The sequence below is a fragment of the Salminus brasiliensis genome, chromosome 8, assembly GCF_030463535.1.
Source record: "Salminus brasiliensis chromosome 8, fSalBra1.hap2, whole genome shotgun sequence".
NCBI classification, from domain to species: Eukaryota; Metazoa; Chordata; class Actinopteri; order Characiformes; family Bryconidae; genus Salminus; species Salminus brasiliensis.
The window spans coordinates 995,339-1,014,990 of record NC_132885.1 but is presented as its reverse complement, the minus strand read 5'-3'; the positions used below and the strand labels follow the sequence as shown (position 1 = coordinate 1,014,990).

The 19,652-nt window shown below is 42.7% G+C and overlaps 2 protein-coding genes across 2 annotated transcripts in view; one reads left to right on the top strand and one right to left on the bottom strand.

Annotated features, from left to right (window-relative positions):
* nxph2a (neurexophilin 2a) overlaps positions 1-19,652 on the bottom strand; it is a 289,488-nt gene that overhangs the window by 143,955 nt on the left and 125,881 nt on the right. The window lies entirely within an intron of this gene.
* LOC140560808 (histamine N-methyltransferase-like) lies at positions 417-7,425 on the top strand. Its single transcript, XM_072685363.1, has 7 exons — positions 417-840; positions 940-1,088; positions 1,220-1,272; positions 3,171-3,278; positions 5,904-6,031; positions 6,121-6,214; positions 6,666-7,425. Exons 2-7 carry the CDS (start codon positions 973-975, stop codon positions 7,016-7,018), a joined length of 852 nt encoding a protein of 283 aa, XP_072541464.1. The 5' UTR covers positions 417-840; positions 940-972; the 3' UTR covers positions 7,019-7,425.

Sequence of the window (19,652 nt, the reverse complement as noted above, 5' to 3'; positions counted from 1 at the left end):
ATTGAACAAATGCATTTAATTAATAAAACTTCTACATTAATAAACATAGTTTTATAGTTTGAGCATGAGACAATGGTAAACATTCACCTAGAAGAAGTTTCTCATCAATCAGAAGAACACTTTAATCTGGCAAAAGAAAGCATGCAGAGGGTTCTTTGACTTTACTGAAGAACCCTTGAAGAACACATTGTGGGGATGTAGTATTTGTGACTTTGTAAAAAAACTCATTCCATTTAATTATCTGTTTAAATTCCAAAACATCTGGCCATTTCTGTCATTTTAATAAACTTCAGTCAGTATGGATTTTTTTGTATATATATGATTTTTAAATATTATATATGGGCGGCTCACAGTAAGATGACTATCCTCATATAAAAGATATAAAATACTGTCAAATATTGGGGTCAGTAGTGTGGCTTTAGTATAATCTTTGTGTGAATGGTGTTAGGGGTGTTCCCCCACTGACTCCTGACACCTGATCTTCATCCCCAGTCTAATCGACCCTGCCGCTCAGTTGCTCTCACACTTTGTGAGGTTTTGTCAGGAGCCTCATACCTGTCTCCCCAAGAGCTTCCAGACTTTTGGAGCTTTTTCTGTCAGGACTCTGTTTAATAAACCTTTTAAACTTTAACATGGATCCTTCTCAACTTCCTGAGAACCAGTTGCCACAGAGCTTTTTCAGAGAGTGGGCGGAGGACTGCAGCGTCAGCGTTTCCAGGCTGTGTTTCTGTCCTCTGTTCAGTGTCCACAGTCCAGTGTGCTGTCTTTATCTTATCAGTCGGCTCTCCTGTTCTCTCTCTGTGCAGAACTGCTCTCTCTCTCTCTCTCTCTCTGGCGGAGGTAAAGCTAAAATAACTAATAAATATATAATATAATTATAAACTACTCTCATTATCATTGCTTCCTGTTTTCCAGTTCATGTTGTTGTGTGGTTTGTAGGTGTTGTAGGTTTCGGTGTGTCCAGCGCTGATCATGGCAGGATATCAGGGCGTATATATGCAGCGCTTTCAGAACTACCTGGACCGTTCAGGAGAACATATGGTCATTCAGAAGTTGATAGATACAGTTCTTCCTCCAGAATTAACCAAGTAAGACAGTCTGGTGCAGCACATTTTACCATGTTTGTAATGACCTATATAATAATAATAATAATAATAATAATAATAATAATAATAATAATAACTGTAGTAGTTTCCCTTAACCATTTATCGTCCTACAGTTTGGCAGCAGGAAAGACTGATTTCAGCGTGCTCGGTGTTGGAAGTGGTGGAGGTACTGTATTTATATTAATATAGTTGTGTCCAAACATCTAATATAGCCATGGCAACTGGTTACATGTGTGTAAATATATTGAGTGTGTACCTGTAAAACTCTATATAACATTAGAATAAACCCAAATAAACATAAAGTCAGTGATCAGTGAGAGCGTCTACCTGTAATTTACTCTATATAACATTAGAATAAACCCAAATTAACATAAAGTCAGTGGTCAGTGAGAGTGTCTACCTGTAATTAACTCTATATAACATTAGAATAAACCCAAATTAACATAAAGTCAGTGGTCAGTGAGAGTGTCTACCTGTAATTAACTCTATATAACATTAGAATAAACCCAAATAAACATAAAGTCAGTGGTCAGTGAGAGCGTCTACCTGTAATCAACTCTATATAACATTAGAATAAACCCAAATAAACATAAAGTCAGTGGTCAGTGAGAGTGTCTACCTGTAATTAACTCTATATAACATTAGAATAAACCCAAATAAACAGAAAGTCAGTGGTCAGTGAGAGTGTCTACCTGTAATTAACTCTATATAACATTAGAATAAACCCAAATAAACATAAAGTCAGTGGTCAGTGAGAGCGTCTACCTGTAATTAACTCTATATAACATTAGAATAAACCCAAATAAACATAAAGTCAGTGGTCAGTGAGAGCGTCTACCTGTAATTAACTCTATATAACATTAGAATAAACCCAAATAAACATAAAGTCAGTGGTCAGTGAGTGTCTACCTGTAATTAATTCTATATAACATTAGAATTACAATTCAAAGGCATGGTTTGAAGAGCACAGTTTTACAGTGTGGTTCTGTGGTGGTCTCTCTCCGCTGATGTTCAGGAAGTATGAGCTTTTAACTTGGTTAGAAGAGCCAGTTAAGAGAGCACTGTCTGGGTGCTGATCTTCTCTGTGAACTGTATGGACGTGTTCAGCTCCACCAGCAGCATCAGCTCACCTGACCTGCTGTAATGAAGGGCTGATTAGATAGGCTAGGGGTTGGATGGGAATTGGGAATACTGGACTTCCTACAGGAGAGATGGGAGAGCACTGGGAATGGTTAAGATAGGAAACCCACACACTCACACTGAATTTCTCGTTAATAGTACCTGCACGCTGAGCTGGCTTTACTGAGCACTCAGAAGGCTGGAACAGAGCTGTATGGTCTGTGCAGTGCAAAGTAATGTGTCAATATTCTGATCTTTCAGATCTGGATTTTACTGAGGTCAAGTTACTGCACCTCCACTCTCCTCCTCACCTGTATTCCTGATCTGATTTGCATTTGATAAAACCAACCAACAGGACAGTCAGGAAGGAAACAGCCAGTAGATGGAGACATTCTGTAAGAAATGATGTGGGACTCGTCGACTCCTAATCCAAAAACCTCAGACATAAAACATCTACTTTTTCAGGCACTTTCTGCAGAGGTTTTAGTCCCCTGATCCCATCACTCTACCCCCCATCTCTCAGCAGTGAGAGGGTCTCTACAGTAGAAGCTCCAGATCTCATCAGATCAGATAAAGCAGCTGAACATGAATCCAGTAAAAAGGAGAAACAAGAGCTTCTCATTCTGAAGAAAGAAAGTAGTGAGATCTTGTCGGTGAGCTAGTCTGAAGAACAGAGCTCGGTTCCTCCAGGGTTCTCCTGGACGCCCCCCAGTCCAGCCAGCACAGCATGGAGGATGTGTTCACCTCCATCAGCAGCAGCAGCAGCAGCAGCAGCAGCAGCTCACCTGATTTACCATCATTAAGCCCTGATTTACCACCAAACCAGGTGTTGATCTGAGGAGAACTCTAAATAATACTAGACTCCATGAGGAGAACTTTGGAGATGTTCTAATGAATGAGCTCTTTAACTCTGTCTGTGTCTCTGTCTGTCTGTCTGTCTCTAAGGGGAGATGGATGTGTATCTGTTATCGATCCTGCAGTCTGTGCTTCCATCCATCCCGATCAGTGTGGAGGTTGTGGAGCCCAGCGCTGACCTCACTCAGAACTTCAAAGGTCTCTTGAACTTGCGAATGCGCACACACACACACACACACACACACACACACACACACACACACACACACACTCCACTACATGACTCAATTTAACCAGTTTGTAAGAGATGGAGAGATTTACTCCCACAGTCAATATTCCCGATGCTCTTCTGCCATCATAACAAACATACCTTTTCTGCTTTCTATGATATTTAATGACAGATGACTTAATTTAGTAAACAAACAATGCAGTGCCTTTTACATATTGACCATATATTTTAACATATTATTACTTAAATTATGATTCTTATGTTAAATCAATATATTAGTAATATATTAATTAAAGGTGTATATGAAATTAATTTAATATATAATAAATACAATAAATATAAGAATAACTTACATATTGTTTATTAGTTTATTTAAAGTTTATTTTAGTTATTTTTTTTTATATCTGTGTCATACAAACCGGATTCCAAAAAAGTTGGGACACTAAACAAATTGTGAATAAAAACTGAATGCAATGATGTGGAGATGGCAAATGTCAATATTTTATTCGTAATAGAACATAGATGACAGATCAAAAGTTTAATCTGAGTAAATGTATAATTTTAAAGGAGAAATATGTTGATTCACAATGTCATGGCGTCAACAAATCCCAAAAAAGTTGGGACAAGTAGCAATAAGTGGCTGGAAAAAGGAAACTGAGCATATAACGAACAGCTGGAGGACCAATTAACACTAATTAGGTCAATTGACAACATGATTGGGTATAAAAAGAGCTTCTCAGAGTGTCAGTGTCTCTCTGAAGCCAAGATGGTAAGAGGATCACCAATTCCACCATTGTTGCGCAGAAAGATAGTGCAGCAATACCAGAATGGTGTTACCCAGCGTAAAATAGCAAAGACTTTTAAGTTCTCATCATCAACCGTGCTTAACATCATCAGAAGATTCAGAGAATCTGGAACAATCGCTGTGCGTAAGGGTCAAGGCCGTAAAACTCTACTGGATGCTCGTGATCTCCGGGCCCTTAAACGTCACTGCACCTCAAACAGGAATGCCACTGTCAAGGAAATAACAGAATGGGCTCAGGAATACTTCCAGAAATCACTGTCAGTGAACACAATCCACCGTGCCGTCCGCCGTTGCCAGCTGAAACTCTACAGTGCAAAGAGGAAGCCATTTCTGAGCAAGCTCCACAAGCTCAGACGTTTGCACTGGGCCAGGGGTCTTTTAAAATGGAGTGTGGCAAAATGGAAGACTGTTCTGTGGTCAGATGAGTCACGATTTGAGGTTCTTTATGGAACACTGGGACGCCATGTCATCTGGACCAGAGAGGACAAGGAGAACCCAAGCTGTTATCAACACTCTGTTCAGAAGCCTGCATCACTGATGGTATGGGGTTGCATGAGTGCTTGTGGCATGGGCAGCTTGCATGTCTGGAGAGACACCATTAATGCAGAGAACCATGTTCAGGTTCTAGAACAACATCTGCTCCCATCTAGACGTCATCTCTTTCAGGGAAGACCCTGCATTTTTCAACAAGATAATGCCAGACCACATTCTGCAGCAATCACAACATCATGGCTACGTAGGAGAAGGATCCGGGTGCTGAAATGGCCAGCCTGCAGTCCAGATCTTTCACCTATAGAGAACATTTGGCGCATCATAAAGAGGAAGGTGCGACAAAGAAGGCCTGAGACGATTGAACAGTTAGAGGCCTGTATTAGACATGAATGGGAGAGCATTCCTATTTCTAAACTTCAGAAACTGCTCTCCTCTGTCCCCAGACGTGTTGTAAGAAGAAGGGGGGATGCCACACAGAGGTAAAAATGGCCTTGTCACAACTTTTTTGGGATTTGTCAACATATTTCTCCTTTAAAATGATACATTCTCTCAGATTAAACTTTTGATCTGTGATTTGTGTTCTATTCTGAATAAAATATTAGATGTTGGCATCTCCACATCATTGCATTCAGTTTTTATTCACAATTTGTTTAGTGTCCCAACTTTTTTGGAATCCGGTTTGTATATCATATATCTCAGTTTTTGTTTTCATTTTTCTTTATTCATAATGAATGGACCAATAGAAATGCTCCAAAATGATCTGGACTTTCATTGAAAGATCAGAAGTTTTTTTTCCTTCTCCTGTAAAACTGCAGAACAGCAAAACAAAAACAAACACAAACAACATCTCTCTCACACACACACACACACACACACACACACACACACACACACACACACACACACAGCTGCTCCTCTCTTAACTATATCCAGCCCAGTGACTGATCATCCATTGATCTCTTAAAAAGCTGTTGAAGCTTTTCTCTATTAAAGCTTCTGTGTTTGAGCTTTGTTGTGTTCCAGGCTAAAGTTCTCTAAACTCACTGAGATACTATCAGAAAAAAGCCAGTTTATTAGGCATTTATTCAAAGCTGTGCTAGCTTTTTAAATTGTCAGCTTGTCAGCTTGTCACCACTAATATATTCCAGCATATGTAACCTACACTAACTAATAACAGGGTGGTACAGCAGTTACTGTAGTCCTCACTGAATCCTGATGAGCTACTGCCCTGCTAATGTATCTGTAACTCTGATGATCAGCTGAATGGCTCTGCTTCTGTGATCCTCCCTGTCTGCAGCTCTGGTGTCGGGATCCTCCAGCCTGCAGGACATTTCTTTCAGCTGGAACACGGTCACCTGTGCAGAATACGAGAAGCAAGTCCGATCTAAAGAGGCCGTGAAGTTTGACCTCATTCACATGATTCAGGTTTCAGTACTCTGGTTCTGTGTGATCGTGGATTAGAGAGCATGACACTGTGTGTGTACAGGTGTGATAGTATGTGTGTGTGTGTGTAGATGCTGTACTACGTTGACGATCCTGCAGCAACGCTGAAGTTCTTCCATGGCCTCCTAAAGGAGAAAGGCAAACTGTTGATCATTCATGAAGCAGGTGAGTCTCACTCAGGTGGATTAGGACTGAGAACATAGTGGTGTCCTCATCACCACCACCACCACCATCTCCACCACCACCATCAGCACCACCACCATCAGCACCACCACCACCATCACCATCAGCACCACCACCATCAGCACCACCACCATCCTGATTGCCAATATGACAGAATTCACCTCCTTTGCATTTCTCCTCCTATTCATCCTACCACAGTTCAGCTCCACTCACTCCTGTTCTCAGTTCTCAGGAATGTTTAAGATCTGTGTGCTTATTGAATGATGCACAGCCAATCAGAAAAGAGCTTATTTATCTCATAACCATTTAAAATAATTATGAAATATATTATTTCTGAACTGTATCGCTTGTCTGTTTGAGTTGTAAAAAAGCACTCTACAAATACAGTACTTTATAAGTAATTATTATTATTAATATTATTATTATCACACAGCAAACAGTGGCTGGGAAATCCTGTGGAAAACATTTAAGAAGGATCTGTGCACCAACACCCTCTCCGACTACCTCTCTGCTGGAGACATTAAGGTCCAGCTGGATGCTCTGGGGCTGCGCTATGAGGAGCTGGTGGTCAGGAACACATTAGACATCACTGACTGCTTCACCGAGGGCAACAAGGATGGACAGATGCTGCTGGACTTCATGACGGATAGGGAGGACTTCCACTCGTCCTTCTCGATCGAGGTCCGCACCAGCATGCTGGAACTGCTGAAGAACGAGTGCAGCACCACCACAGATGGACGAGTGCTTTTCAACTGCAGCCTGAGCGCCCTGCTGGTCCACGCATAGGCCACGTCCACTGAACCACAGAGCAGTTCTAATAACATTAATATCCAGTATGAAGTTCTAATAGCATTAATATCCAGTATGAAGTTCTAATAACATTAATATCCAGTATGAAGCTCTAATAACATTAATATCCAGTATGAAGCTCTAATAACATTAATATCCAGTATGAAGCTTTAATGACATTAATATCCAGTATGAAGCTCTAATAACATTAATATCCAGTATGAAGCTCTAATAACATTAATATCCAGTATGAAGCTTTAATGACATTAATATCCAGTATGAAGCTCTAATAACATTAATATCCAGTATGAAGCTCTAATATCATTAATATCCAGTATGAAGTTCTAACAACATTAATATCCAGTATGAAGTTCTAATATCATTAATATCCAGTATGAAGTTCTAATTTAGTTCCACTACTCTGTATTATTAAAGATATTATAATTATGTAACTCTGTTTTTCAGTTTTTTACTGTAAAGGTAATTGCCATTACTTCTTTACTCATTTCCTGTAATTTCATCATGACTGTAACTCGCTGCTTCATTGCAGTTATCTGAGCCTCTTTATTTGTGAACAGTTTTTTAAAACCTTTTTAAAACCAGCAGCACGAAATGATGAAACCAGGTGCAAGAGCTGAGGGGCGCTAGGAGGCAGACCGCACCAAGCGACAACTTTCAGGGCCAGACTTTCCAGAAGTTCATCACACACTCAACAGCAGCTGTGCTCTATTACACACAGACCACTCAGACACTCCCCGGCCACTTTATCAGAAACAGTAGGAGGTAAGTGTTTCTAATAAAGCGGCCAGTGACTGACTAGACAAGACCACCATATTCACCACTTGTGTTGGATGCAGACAGAATTTGGTCTGTGCTTTTAAACCTTCCATGCAGTGAACACACACACACACACACTTACTAGTGATCAAACACACATACACACACACTTACTAGTGATCAAACACACATACACACACACACACACTCACTAGTGATCAAACACACACACACACACACTTACTAGTGATCAAACACACACATACACACACACACACATACACACACACACACACACACACTAGTAATCAAACACACACAAACACACTCACTAATGATCAAACACACACACACACACACTAGTAATCAAACACACACACACACTCACTAATGATCAAAAACACACACACACTAGTGATCAAACACACACACACACACACACACACACTCACTAGTGATCAAACACACACACACACACAGGCTTAACAGTGGCAGCTTTCTGAGGCGGGGTATCGAACCCACAACCTTGCTGTCAATAGTCCGGGGTTCTTGATGATGATGAAGCACATGGTAGATGTTTCTAATAAAGTGGCCAGTAATGAAGCACAAGGTGGGGGTTTCTAATAAAGTGGCCAGTGAGTGGAAGCACAAGGTAGGGGTTTCTAATAAAGTGGCCAGTGAGTGGAAGCACGAGGTAGGCGTTTCTAATAAAGTGGCCAGAGAGTGGAGGCACAAGGTAGGTGTTTCTAATAAAGTGGCCAGTGAGTGGAAGCACAAGGTTTAGGTGTTTCTAATAAAGTGGCCAGTGAGTGGAAGCACAAGGTAGGTGTTTCTAATAAAGTGGCCAGTAATGAAGCACAAGGTAGGGGTTTCTAATAAAGTGGCCAGTGAGTGGAAGCATGAGGTAGGGGTTTCTAATAAAGTGGCCAGTGAGTGGAAGCACAAGGTAGGGGTTTCTAATAAAGTGGCCAGTGATTTGAAAGCACAAGGTAGGTGTTTCTAATAAAGTGGCCAGTGAGTGGAAGCACAAGGTGGGGGGTTCTAATAAAGTGGCCAGTGATTTGGAAGCACAAGGTGGGGGGGTGGGGGGGGTTCTAATAAAGTGGGCTGTAAATGTCAGTTCAAGGTAAGTATTGACTAATAATAATGAAGAGCTCATGAAACAGCCAGCAGGGGGTGCTGTAGTTTAAGAAAATCCAGAGCACGTCCACTTAAAGCATAAAGTCATTCTGACTGAATTCAAATGAGAACTCATGTTGGATCACATCACACCCTGGGAATCCTCTACCCAGAATTCCTAAGCGTCTAGACGTAGGGCTTTAATCTGCATCCAATGGACATGTCCTGCAATTTGTCAGAATAAGGAAGCCGATCCTCTTTAGTGGTGATTCAATTACATCCCATCATGTCTATCACGCTAAACTTGGCAGTGGCTGATTTGCGTCGTATTGCGAGGCTGGAAAACAGTTGCAGATTAGGAGGAATTATGCCTCTAATTAGACAGTCATTTCCAATAAGAGCAGCAGCTGTCACTGGCCTGCTTACATCCGTTCTGAAAATGAATGAGACAATGAGGCACACAGAGCCTTTCCTGTCAGGATCCAGAGACCCAAATTGGGCTGAGCGGCTGTGATGGGCCTGAGGCTTCAGTTTTGCAGCATGGGAGTTAGTGGTGTTTGTCATTTACACAGTTTACCACGTGTAATTACGTGCTTATAGCACAGACTACACTGTAGTAGTGTTCATCCCTTTACTCGTTCAATTCTCTGCATAATTAGCCAGTAAATATGTAAACATCTTTAAAACTAAACTCATTCAGAGTGATTCTGATTCTGGAGAAACTTCACCCAGTCACAGCTGGAGTTCTACAGTGGAGGTTCTAGATAACCCAGTCACAGCTGGAGTTCTACAGTGGAGGTTCTAGATAACCCAGTCACAGCTGGAGTTCTACAGTGGAGGTTCTAGATAACCCAGTCAGAGCTGGAGTTCTACAGTGGAGGTTCTAGATAACCCAGTCAGAGCTGGAGTTCTACAGTGGAGGTGAAGGGAAGCAGACGTCTGAAGCTCTAATAATAAAAGCTCCTCACAGAAAGTTCTTCACCTAATGGTGATGAAGACGCTGCCTGATGCCTGAGACACTGTTCTACCAGAGTTCTGAGAAGAGTTCGGCTCTAGAACCTGCTTTTAGAACCAGATCATTAAAATGGTGGAGGGATACATGCTGCAGGGTGTAGTGCAGCTACAGAAAGTAGTCCCTAAAGAAAACTGCATTAGTTCAGATTCTCTATTCACTATTTTACCTTCATCATCATCATCATCATCATCCATACCAACCATGTGTGTGTTTTGTGTGTGTGTGTGTGTGTGTGTTTTGTGTGTGTGTGTGTGTGTGTTTTGTGTGTGTACGCAGGTACGAAGGCATCAGTAGGCGGAGGGAAGCAGCCAGATGTGATGAAGGATGGTCAGGTAGAGTTGTTCTCTCTCTCTCAGCTCAGGAGGGACGGTGGTGATAATGAATTTAAGGAAAGTGTTTATAATTGAAAAAGGTTTGTCAGCTGTGCGCTGGAGGTTTGTGTTAGGTGATGATGGAACCTGTAATAAATTGTCTATAATTAAAGCGTGTTTAGAGAAAGTTGTAAGGAGTTTGGTTTTAATTATAGCGCTTAGTTTATACTGATCCAAAATCAGAACTGACACACTGAGCCTGTGGGAATGGAGGGACGCTCTAGAGTAGGCCTGCTCAAAGCGGGGCCTTAAGGACCCTACCCCTTACCCCTCTCCCCTCCCCTACCCCCTGCCGTACTACAATAAATTTGTATGCAAGTGTTTTAGCAGCCCTACTCACACTCCTGCACATTTCCATACACACCTGCTGTTTATTTATCGATTACTGCAGAAGATTTGACTCATTTACATTTTTAACATTGACATTAGATTTTTACAGGGGGGCCAAAACCTTTGGACAAGACTGTATGGAACTCTATACTCTATACAATTTTATTTTCTATTTTGCATTTTCTATTTTTCTGTTTTAGACAGTAAATATGGTTAGACTTTAATCTGGAGCTCTGCTACAGAACTTTCTATAAACAGTGGAGATGATCAAACCCACTGCTCCTATTTTACCTCATCTTGATTTACTTTTAGTAAATATGTCAGGTTTTACTTTATTTTTATACAAATTTTACTTCTTTGAAACAATATTAAGTGATGGATTTAACATCTAACTGAAGAACTGTAGTTTAAAAATCATCTGTGAAATGTAGAAAAGGTTAAAACACTCTGTCCTGATAGCAGGTATTTCCCTTACTGGCTGAAATAACTTCAGTTAGACGTTCAACTGGGCGAATGTGTTCCCACTCCTCCATGCAGAAATCTTTCAGCTGTGTGATTTTTATACAAATGTTATTTTGTTGATTATTTTAGTAGCATGCTGTGTTTTATTTGTCCTACAAGTAGATAAAAGTAAGCTTTTATTTTGCTCAGATTTGATGTACATGATGGTGTTATTATATTATGACAGTGATTTTAAAAAAAGCGCAATATATTGCCTTGCTCACAGTATCGCAATATATCAAATTGCCAGCTTCTCACCAATTCACAGCCCCATTACAAACTGGGAAATGTTAGAAGAGGCACTGAGGGTAGTCTACGGTTAATGTGATGTCAGTGGTAATAAAATCTGAATAAATATATGGTCAGTTCCTATTGCACTAGCTGGGCCCCATCACTCCTAACGTCTACAATTCAAACAGTTCACGCTCCCCAGCATTTTTCAACATCACCTAACAGATGCTCACCCCATTATGAGCCATTCTTCTCTCTCCCTCATCCTCCATCACTCCTCATATCACCCATCATGTCTGAGTGTCTTGGGCAGGACATGAACTGCCCCTCTCGACGCGTCACAAAGTGTTTAATGGCCAAAAGCTGAGACATGACCTTGAAATATGGCGGCGGATGGCAACGCCTGCCAAATGTGCTTGCTGGGACACGGGCGTATTTCATTCAGGGGGGATTAGTGCTATTTAGCGGGGCAAGGGTGTATAAATGCCCTGCTGCTCCGGCACGATGTACGGCTCCTGGCCTCTGATCGATGCCTCCTGCCTTTCCTCCCGCTGTCTATCGCAGGACGTCAATTAAAGCAGGCTGGGTTTAATGCTCTGCTGGACGGCGGCTTCTCTGGAGCTTGGGCTTGAAGGGGAATTCCGGCCTGTTTTTTTTGGAATAATTACCCAAGACTTTAGCCGGATTTTGTTCTGAACATAAGTAGAGGTGCAAACAGTTTATTCTACTGATGAGTTTCAGACCACATCAGAACATTTGTAAACACACAGGTTTGCAGGACTTCAGGCTGGACAGCTCGAAATCGATCAGCAGAAAAGCAGCTTAATTTCTGTGGTGGTAAATATGAACCAAACAGACCCTAAACTGTGTTATTCAGTTCCCTGCCAGACCCAGTAGGGGGCACTAGCACTTTCAGAAGTACACAAATACCTCATCTGCGGAGTGAAATGTGCTGTAAAAGCTGTACATATATGTATGAAAACAGATACAGGGCATCAGGGTACAGGTAAAATAATCCCCAAAGAAAAGAAAAGGGGACTGCTCAGTTTTCCACTATTTTACCATCGTCAGCAGTCCATATAAAACTCAATTTCTATATAGTACTGAAAAACAGTTTTTTTTTACATGTCCCAATCATAGAACCCTTATTGGTGCTGTTAACATCTTTATAATGTTTATATATAAAGATTTATTATACAGAACCATTTTTGCATTCAAATAGTTCTAGATAGAATCACCGCCTTTACTAAAACACTAGATATTTCAAATAGGGTTTTTAAAAACCCATGCATGGTGGAGGGATACATGCTGCAGGGTGTAGTGCAGCAAATAAAGTAGTCCTTAAAGAAAACTGGATTAGTTAAGATTCTCCACTATTTTACCTTCATCATCATCATCATCATCATCATTCCATATTAAACTCATAAGACTCATGAAGCTGCACTGGTGGGTTTAGATAGGAGATAAAATGTGGGCTGTCTCTGTGTTGTAGTCATGGCGACATCTGTTTTCTACACTATACATTACTAAGTTGTATTTTTTTAGTAGTGGTTCTGTTTTACAGCTTAAATAACTATTTGAATGCTGACGTGGTTCTTTGCTTGGTTGAATGGTTTTGTAAATGGTTCTAGATAGCATCAATAAGGGTTCCACCACTGTCAAAGAAAGGTATTTCCCTCTTTGGCTGAATTAACTTCAGTTAGGCGTTCAACTGGGAGCATGTGTTCCCACTCCTCCATGCAGAAATCTTTCAGCTGTGTGAAGTTTGAGGGGTTTCGTGCACAGCTCATTTCACCTCAGCACACCTCAGTCTCTACAGGACTGAAATCTGGACTTTGACTTCCACAACTCTGTGTTTCTTTCTTTTGAGCCATTCGTTGGTTTTCCTGGGGTTTTATGTTTTTAATGGGGTGTCCTAGTTTTTTACATGGACTATTTATGTTTAGTGCATCATCACCACCACCATGAAATATTACAGTGGGAGTTGGGGGGGCAGCAATTGTACACCAAACCCACTCAGAATGACTGTTTATGTTGTTTACATCTCAACACCTCACTGAACAATACCGAACATTTTGGGTGAGATTCCCCTTTAAATCAGGCACTGGAAAGTCTGCAAGCACTCGACAGAAAGTCTGAAATCAATCCTGTGAAAGAGAAGCGAGGAGAGGGGACGGAATTAAGTGGGTTGACAGCGGCCATAATCAAGATTACCTTCGACTAGCTCATTAATCTACATGGAGATCATCGAGAGGCGTTCATTTTTAGGAGAGTGCGGATGAATAGGGAGATTACTATAGATAGCAGTGATTTACGATTTGTTAATGATATTTCACGGCCCGCTGTTCCTATTAGGCTCTACACGGGACACATTTAATCTGCCAGTTTAAAAAGGGATCGCTACGGAATCTTATTAATTGACCCAATTCATCTCTTGACTGATGTCTCGTAATTCAGTGTCTTTTCATAAATTCTTCAGTGTTTTTCTTTCCCGTGGCGGCAATGATGGAGGGGCTTTTTGGAGAGTGTGTGTGAATGTATGTGTGTGTGTGTGTGTGTGTGTGTGTGAGAGAGAGAGATGGGAGGTTGGCGAAGTTAATTAACGACAGCTTTGGGCCAAACTCTTAAGGCCAACCGGTATGTGTTTGCTTAATTAAGACCCAGTGTCAGCTGTTCATTTCGTCAATAGCGAGGCACCATAGGCCTCTTTAACTATGCTCCATTACTCCTGGACGCTCAGATTTCCCTCCGATCCACATTATCCCTGCTGTCAGAGCCATTCGGATACAGATATTCATCGCTGCTCTATTTCATCGTGACAGTTGCAGCCGAACCAATGTTATTATATTTCTCAATATTCACTTAATCGTATTCTTACGCTGAAAGGGAGCACGAGGGCGTTCATCAAAACTCTCTCCTATTCATCCAGGGCCTGTATCACTTTCTAGAAGAAAAAGCCCTCATATATTACCCCAGCCAGCCCCTCATCCCTCCGACCGAGTTGCTTTTTCATTGTGCTAATCAGGCCGTGTTTTAACTGGGTCTATATTAAAAGCCATTCCCGGCCATGCGTCCGTTCTGCTGAAGCCCAATTGTGCATAAGATATTGAGTTTCCAACTTAATGCACTATTTAAAGGGAAGGGTCTCCAGAGTGGAATCTCTGCTTTAATAAAGTCTAATAAGGCCCCCTCTGGTCACCTTTTTCATTTAGTCTCCACTCAGAGCCGCCAGCAGGAAACTCATTCTAATAGATTGGACTCTAAAGTGTCAGACCAGCCACATTTCCAGCTCCCGAGAGAGGAGAGTCAACAGAAGCGTTTTTCCCATAAAGAGGGAAAGATTAGGCCTGCCCTGTAATCTGCAGAGCAGGAGGAAACACCCTCAGCTTTAAGGACCAGTCCGGTGGTGGAGGATCGGGTGTTTAACAAATATCAGGCTACAATATGTTCAAAGATTTTTGTATTGTTGTGGTACAAACTTCTTAACTTACAGGACTATTTTCCATTAAGACTTATTATTCAGCAATGAATCATCCACTATGTATTGTTTAGTGTTCACTGTGAATTATTCAGTATCTACTATGAATTGTTTAGTATCCACAATGAATTAGTTTCTATGAATTATCTATGAATTATTCCGTATGTACTATATATTAATTTACTATTGCATGTAAATTATTCAGTATCCACTATGAATTTTGCAGTCTCTCCTATGAGTTATTTAGTATCAATTTGTATTCATTAGTATCTAATATGAATTATTCTGTATCCACATTCAATTATTTAGTAATTACAATGAATGTTGCAGTAACTGCTATTAACTATTCAGTATCCACTATGAATTGTTCAGAATCTACTATGAATTATTCAGCATTCACTATAATTATCCAGTGTGTACTGTGAGTTATTCAGTATCCACTATGAATTATTCCGTATGTACTATATATTAATTTACTATTGCATGTAAATTATACAGTATCTATTATGAATTTTGCAGTAACTGCTGTGAACTATTCAGTATCAACTGTGTATTATTCAGTATCTACTATTAATTATTTAGTATCAGTTTTGTATTCGTTAGTATCTAACATGAATTATTCTGTATTCACAATGAATTATTCAGTACCAACTGTGTATTAATTAGTATCTACTAGGAATTCAGTATCTATTATGAAGTATTCAGAATCGTTTAGTGGCAAATCGTGACTATTAGACCTATTAGCTTAGACTATCTGTCTGTCTGTCTGTCTGTCTGAGTGAATGCTCTGTTTGTGCTCTGACTGCAGACAGATAGTGATTACTGTTGAAACTATGGACAGTCATGTCCTGCCTATTATTTTACCCAGTTATTACTGAGGGTCCTCCGCTGTTTGTCACACCTCGCTGCTTGTAGCACATTAGCCTCCTCTCTCAGTTGCCGATCTGTCCGGTCGTGTATTGATGAGTGTGTGTTGGAAGCCGTTAGAGTAACCAGGCCCTAATCCCTCAGTGAAATTGATCCCGTTTTGAGATGATCCATGCGGGCCTAGTAAAGCGCGGCCGCCATTGTGTGTGTTTTACCTTTTAGCTCCTGCTGAGAAAGACGTTATTCATCACGGAGGCGGCACGCAATAAGACCCCAGAGTAATGAGGCCTCTGCGGCTGCTGTCAGCTCCACACTGCTTTATAAAGGATGACACAATTACACTTTACTGGCTCCCCAAAAAATGCTGACAAGCTCCGGTTCAATAAAGCACAAATTCAACTGGCTTTCTCACGCCGGCCGGCGTAGTTCATAAGCCGCAGCGGGTGAATGAGGCTTGTTGTCACTGTGGTGTTTTTCTGCCAGCTATGCGACGGTGGTGTGATCGTTATTGTCAGGCTTGTGAATGCACACACTCGCGGCGAGGAGCCGTCGGCGCTGAAAGAGAGAATTATGAAATTGTGTTTATTCTGTTGCTCGAGTATCACAACCTGCTCTAAATGCTCACTGCTCTGACAGCCCCAGTGTGACGAGGTGCAGCCGAGCCGCGTGTGTGTGTGTGTGTGTGTGTGTGTGTGTGTGCACTTAATCTCCTCTCACTTCTACACAAGGCACACCGCATGAGTCTGAAGTGCGTGTAATCGGACTCTTCTCATAATGCTCTACACACATCAGCTCAATGAGGAGCTTTTATACGCCGCAGCTTTCCCTGCTATCTCGGCTCCAGGCCCACTAACCCAGGATTTAGAAACCCAGCAGCGCGGCGGACAAGACAGGTGTGGCTAATGTTGTTGTTGTTGTTGTTGTTGTTGGGCCAGAATGATTCACTACATAAAAATTGTGCTGATATTTATTTATTTATTCCAAAACAACGTGGTCACGACCCAGTCCTGGGTCTGATCCTACAGAGAGGGAAAGAGATCGCAAAAAAGAGAACAAACTGACTGATGGACTGGGAGGACTGGTTAGACCATTCACTAGGTGGAGTGTGGACTGGATGGACTGGGAGGACTGGTTAGACCATTCACTAGGTGGAGTGTGGACTGGATGGACTGGGAGGACTGTTAGACCATTCACTAGGTGGAGTGTGGACTGGATGGACTGGGAGGACCTGGTTAGACCATTCACTAGGTGGAGTGTGGACTGGAGTTGGACTGGGAGGACTGGTTAGACCATTCACTGGGTGAGTGTGGACTGGATGGGACTGGGAGGACTGGGTGGACCATTCACTTGGTGGAGTGTGGACTGGATGGACTGGGAGGACTGGTTAGACCATTCACTAGGTGGAGTGTGGACTGGAGTTGGACTGGGAGGACTGGTTAGACCATTCACTGGGTGGAGTGTGGACTGGGATGGACTGGGGAGGACTGGGTGGACCGTTCACTAGGTGGAGTGTGGACTGGATGGACTGGAGGACTGGGTGGACCATTCACTAGGTGGAGTGTGGACTGGATGGACTGGGAGGACTGGTTAGACCATTCACTGGGTGGAGTGTGGACTGGATGGACTGGGAGGACTGGTGGACCATTCACTGGGGTGGAGTGTGGACTGGATGGACTGGGAGGACTGGGTGGACCATTCACTGGGTGGAGGTGTGGACTGGATGGACTGGGAGGGACTGGTTAGACCATTCACTGGGTGGAGTGTGGACTGGATGGACTGGGAGGACTGGTTAGACCATTCACTGGGTGGAGTGTGGACTGGATGGACTGGGAGGACTGGGTGGACCATTCACTGGGTGGAGTGTGGACTGGATGGACTGGGAGGACTGGTTAGGACCATTCACTGGGTGGAGTGTGGACTGGATGGACTGGGAGGACTGGGAGGACTGGTTAGACCATTCACTGGGTGGAGTGTGGACTGGATGGACTGGGAGGACTGGTTAGACCATTCACTGGGTGGAGTGTGGACTGGATGGACTGGGAGGACTGGGAGGACTGGTTAGACCATTCACTTGGTGGAGTGTGGACTGGATGGACTGGGTGAACCATTCACTAGGTGGAGTGTGGACTGGGAGGACTGGGAGGACTGGGTGAAATGTACATGTTGAAACTCTCTCACTGTTTTAGAGTTTCCTGAGATCCCGAACTCTAAACCGGGCTGATTTCACAGCTTTGCCGGATTCGCGCTCTCAGAGGAGACCTTTTTTAATGATGTTAGGAAACTCTCTACGCTCTCGCAGAGGTCAGTGCGTGGGACCAAATTAGTTTGTGTCAACATTAATCTGGGTCTCTGGTAGACTGAGAATAAATGGTCAAATTAAAGCAATGAGCAATATTTCATTAGAATAGCTGATGATTTTCTCCCCGTAATGGTAACAGGGTTGTGACGTGGGCCTATTTCATTCTAATTATGGTGCAGCGCTAGGCCTGGTACGGCGCCGCAGTCGAGCTGCGTAGGGAAAACTGCGCTGAGCTTGTGATGAAGGTGATTGAGCCCCATACAATCTTAATGGTAATGAAATGTGTCGCTGTGCCTCTGCAGCGGGTAAGCGGCGGCGGCCGTGGCTAACTTGTTTATTTATTAAAGGACGAACAGTCCGCCTCTCCGCGCTATCAGTGAGACTTGTCAGCTGCAGCAGCCAGGTGATGCATGAGCCAATATGTGGACCGGAGAGGACTCAACACCGCACATCAGTATGAAAATCAGTTTTCCTCTGGAAACAGCCGCCGGCCGTACCCAACGCCACAAAACGCCGCTAATCTGCGGGTCGTAAACCTGCGCGGCACGCCTGAGGGGTTTTCAAAAAGACAGAATTCAGAAATGCTGTGCTTTTCCATTCCATGACTTCCATAAGCTGCACGGACGTTTCTGCACCGATAGGTTTGCTTTAATAGTGTGTGAAATGGCAGATCACTCGCCATAACCGAATTTATAAAGATGGAGAAGTGACCCTGATGTTTACTGCTTCTAAAGCTCATGGCCAGAGGCAAGTCCAGACACACAGGCGTATGCAGATTCCTGAACTGTCAAGCATTTTATTAGCCATTACACTTTACACATCCACTGTAGTAAGAACCTCCTGAGTGCTTCCACTCGCTGGCCACTTTATTAGAACAGAGCATTCTAGGGAGTGTGCACCTCCAGACTATGCTAGTTATGGAATATGGGTTGATATGGGAGCGCTGCTTTTTTTGTGCTAGTGTCCATAGAAGGGAAGCTCCATCAGCCCAACACATCCTGAAGGTGTTCACTCTCTGTGTAGATCTGTGGAGCTTCATGTACGTACAGTATGTGTGCTATCAGTTACCCTAGCTGGCCAGGCTGAGCTAACCCAGCTCAGGAGTCTCTCTGATAAAACTGGGCATAATTACACACTTCAGCTTCTCTACAGCTGCAGCCAAAACGGATTCGCTCATGATGAATCCGAGACAATGGGGATTGTATCACTCTGCAGCCCTTGGTATGTGTGTGTGTGTGTGTGTTAGAGTGTGTGTGTTAGAGTGTGTGTGTTAGAGTGTTCTGTAATCTCGGCTGAGTGACTTTAGTCCAAGTCCTTGACCCAGTTCAAAGGCCTTATCACAACAGGCTGCTCGGAGTCAAGATTACTTTTTGAACTTCAGGGAAGGAATGAAGGGATGGAAGGATGGAAGGAGGGAGGGATAGCAGACAGGCTAATGTTATTTGCACAGATATGTGGAGGATGCGCTGCTCAGAGCTGTTTAGGAGGCCGTTTGGAGATGTGGCATGAAGAACACCCCCCCCCCCCCCTCTCTCTCCTGCACAGGCAACATGCTTTTAATCCATGGCATGAGCTGCTCCAGGCTTGGAGGAGGCTTGAAATTAGTCATTTTGGATTTGCCGGCGACCCCGGACTGTTACCCC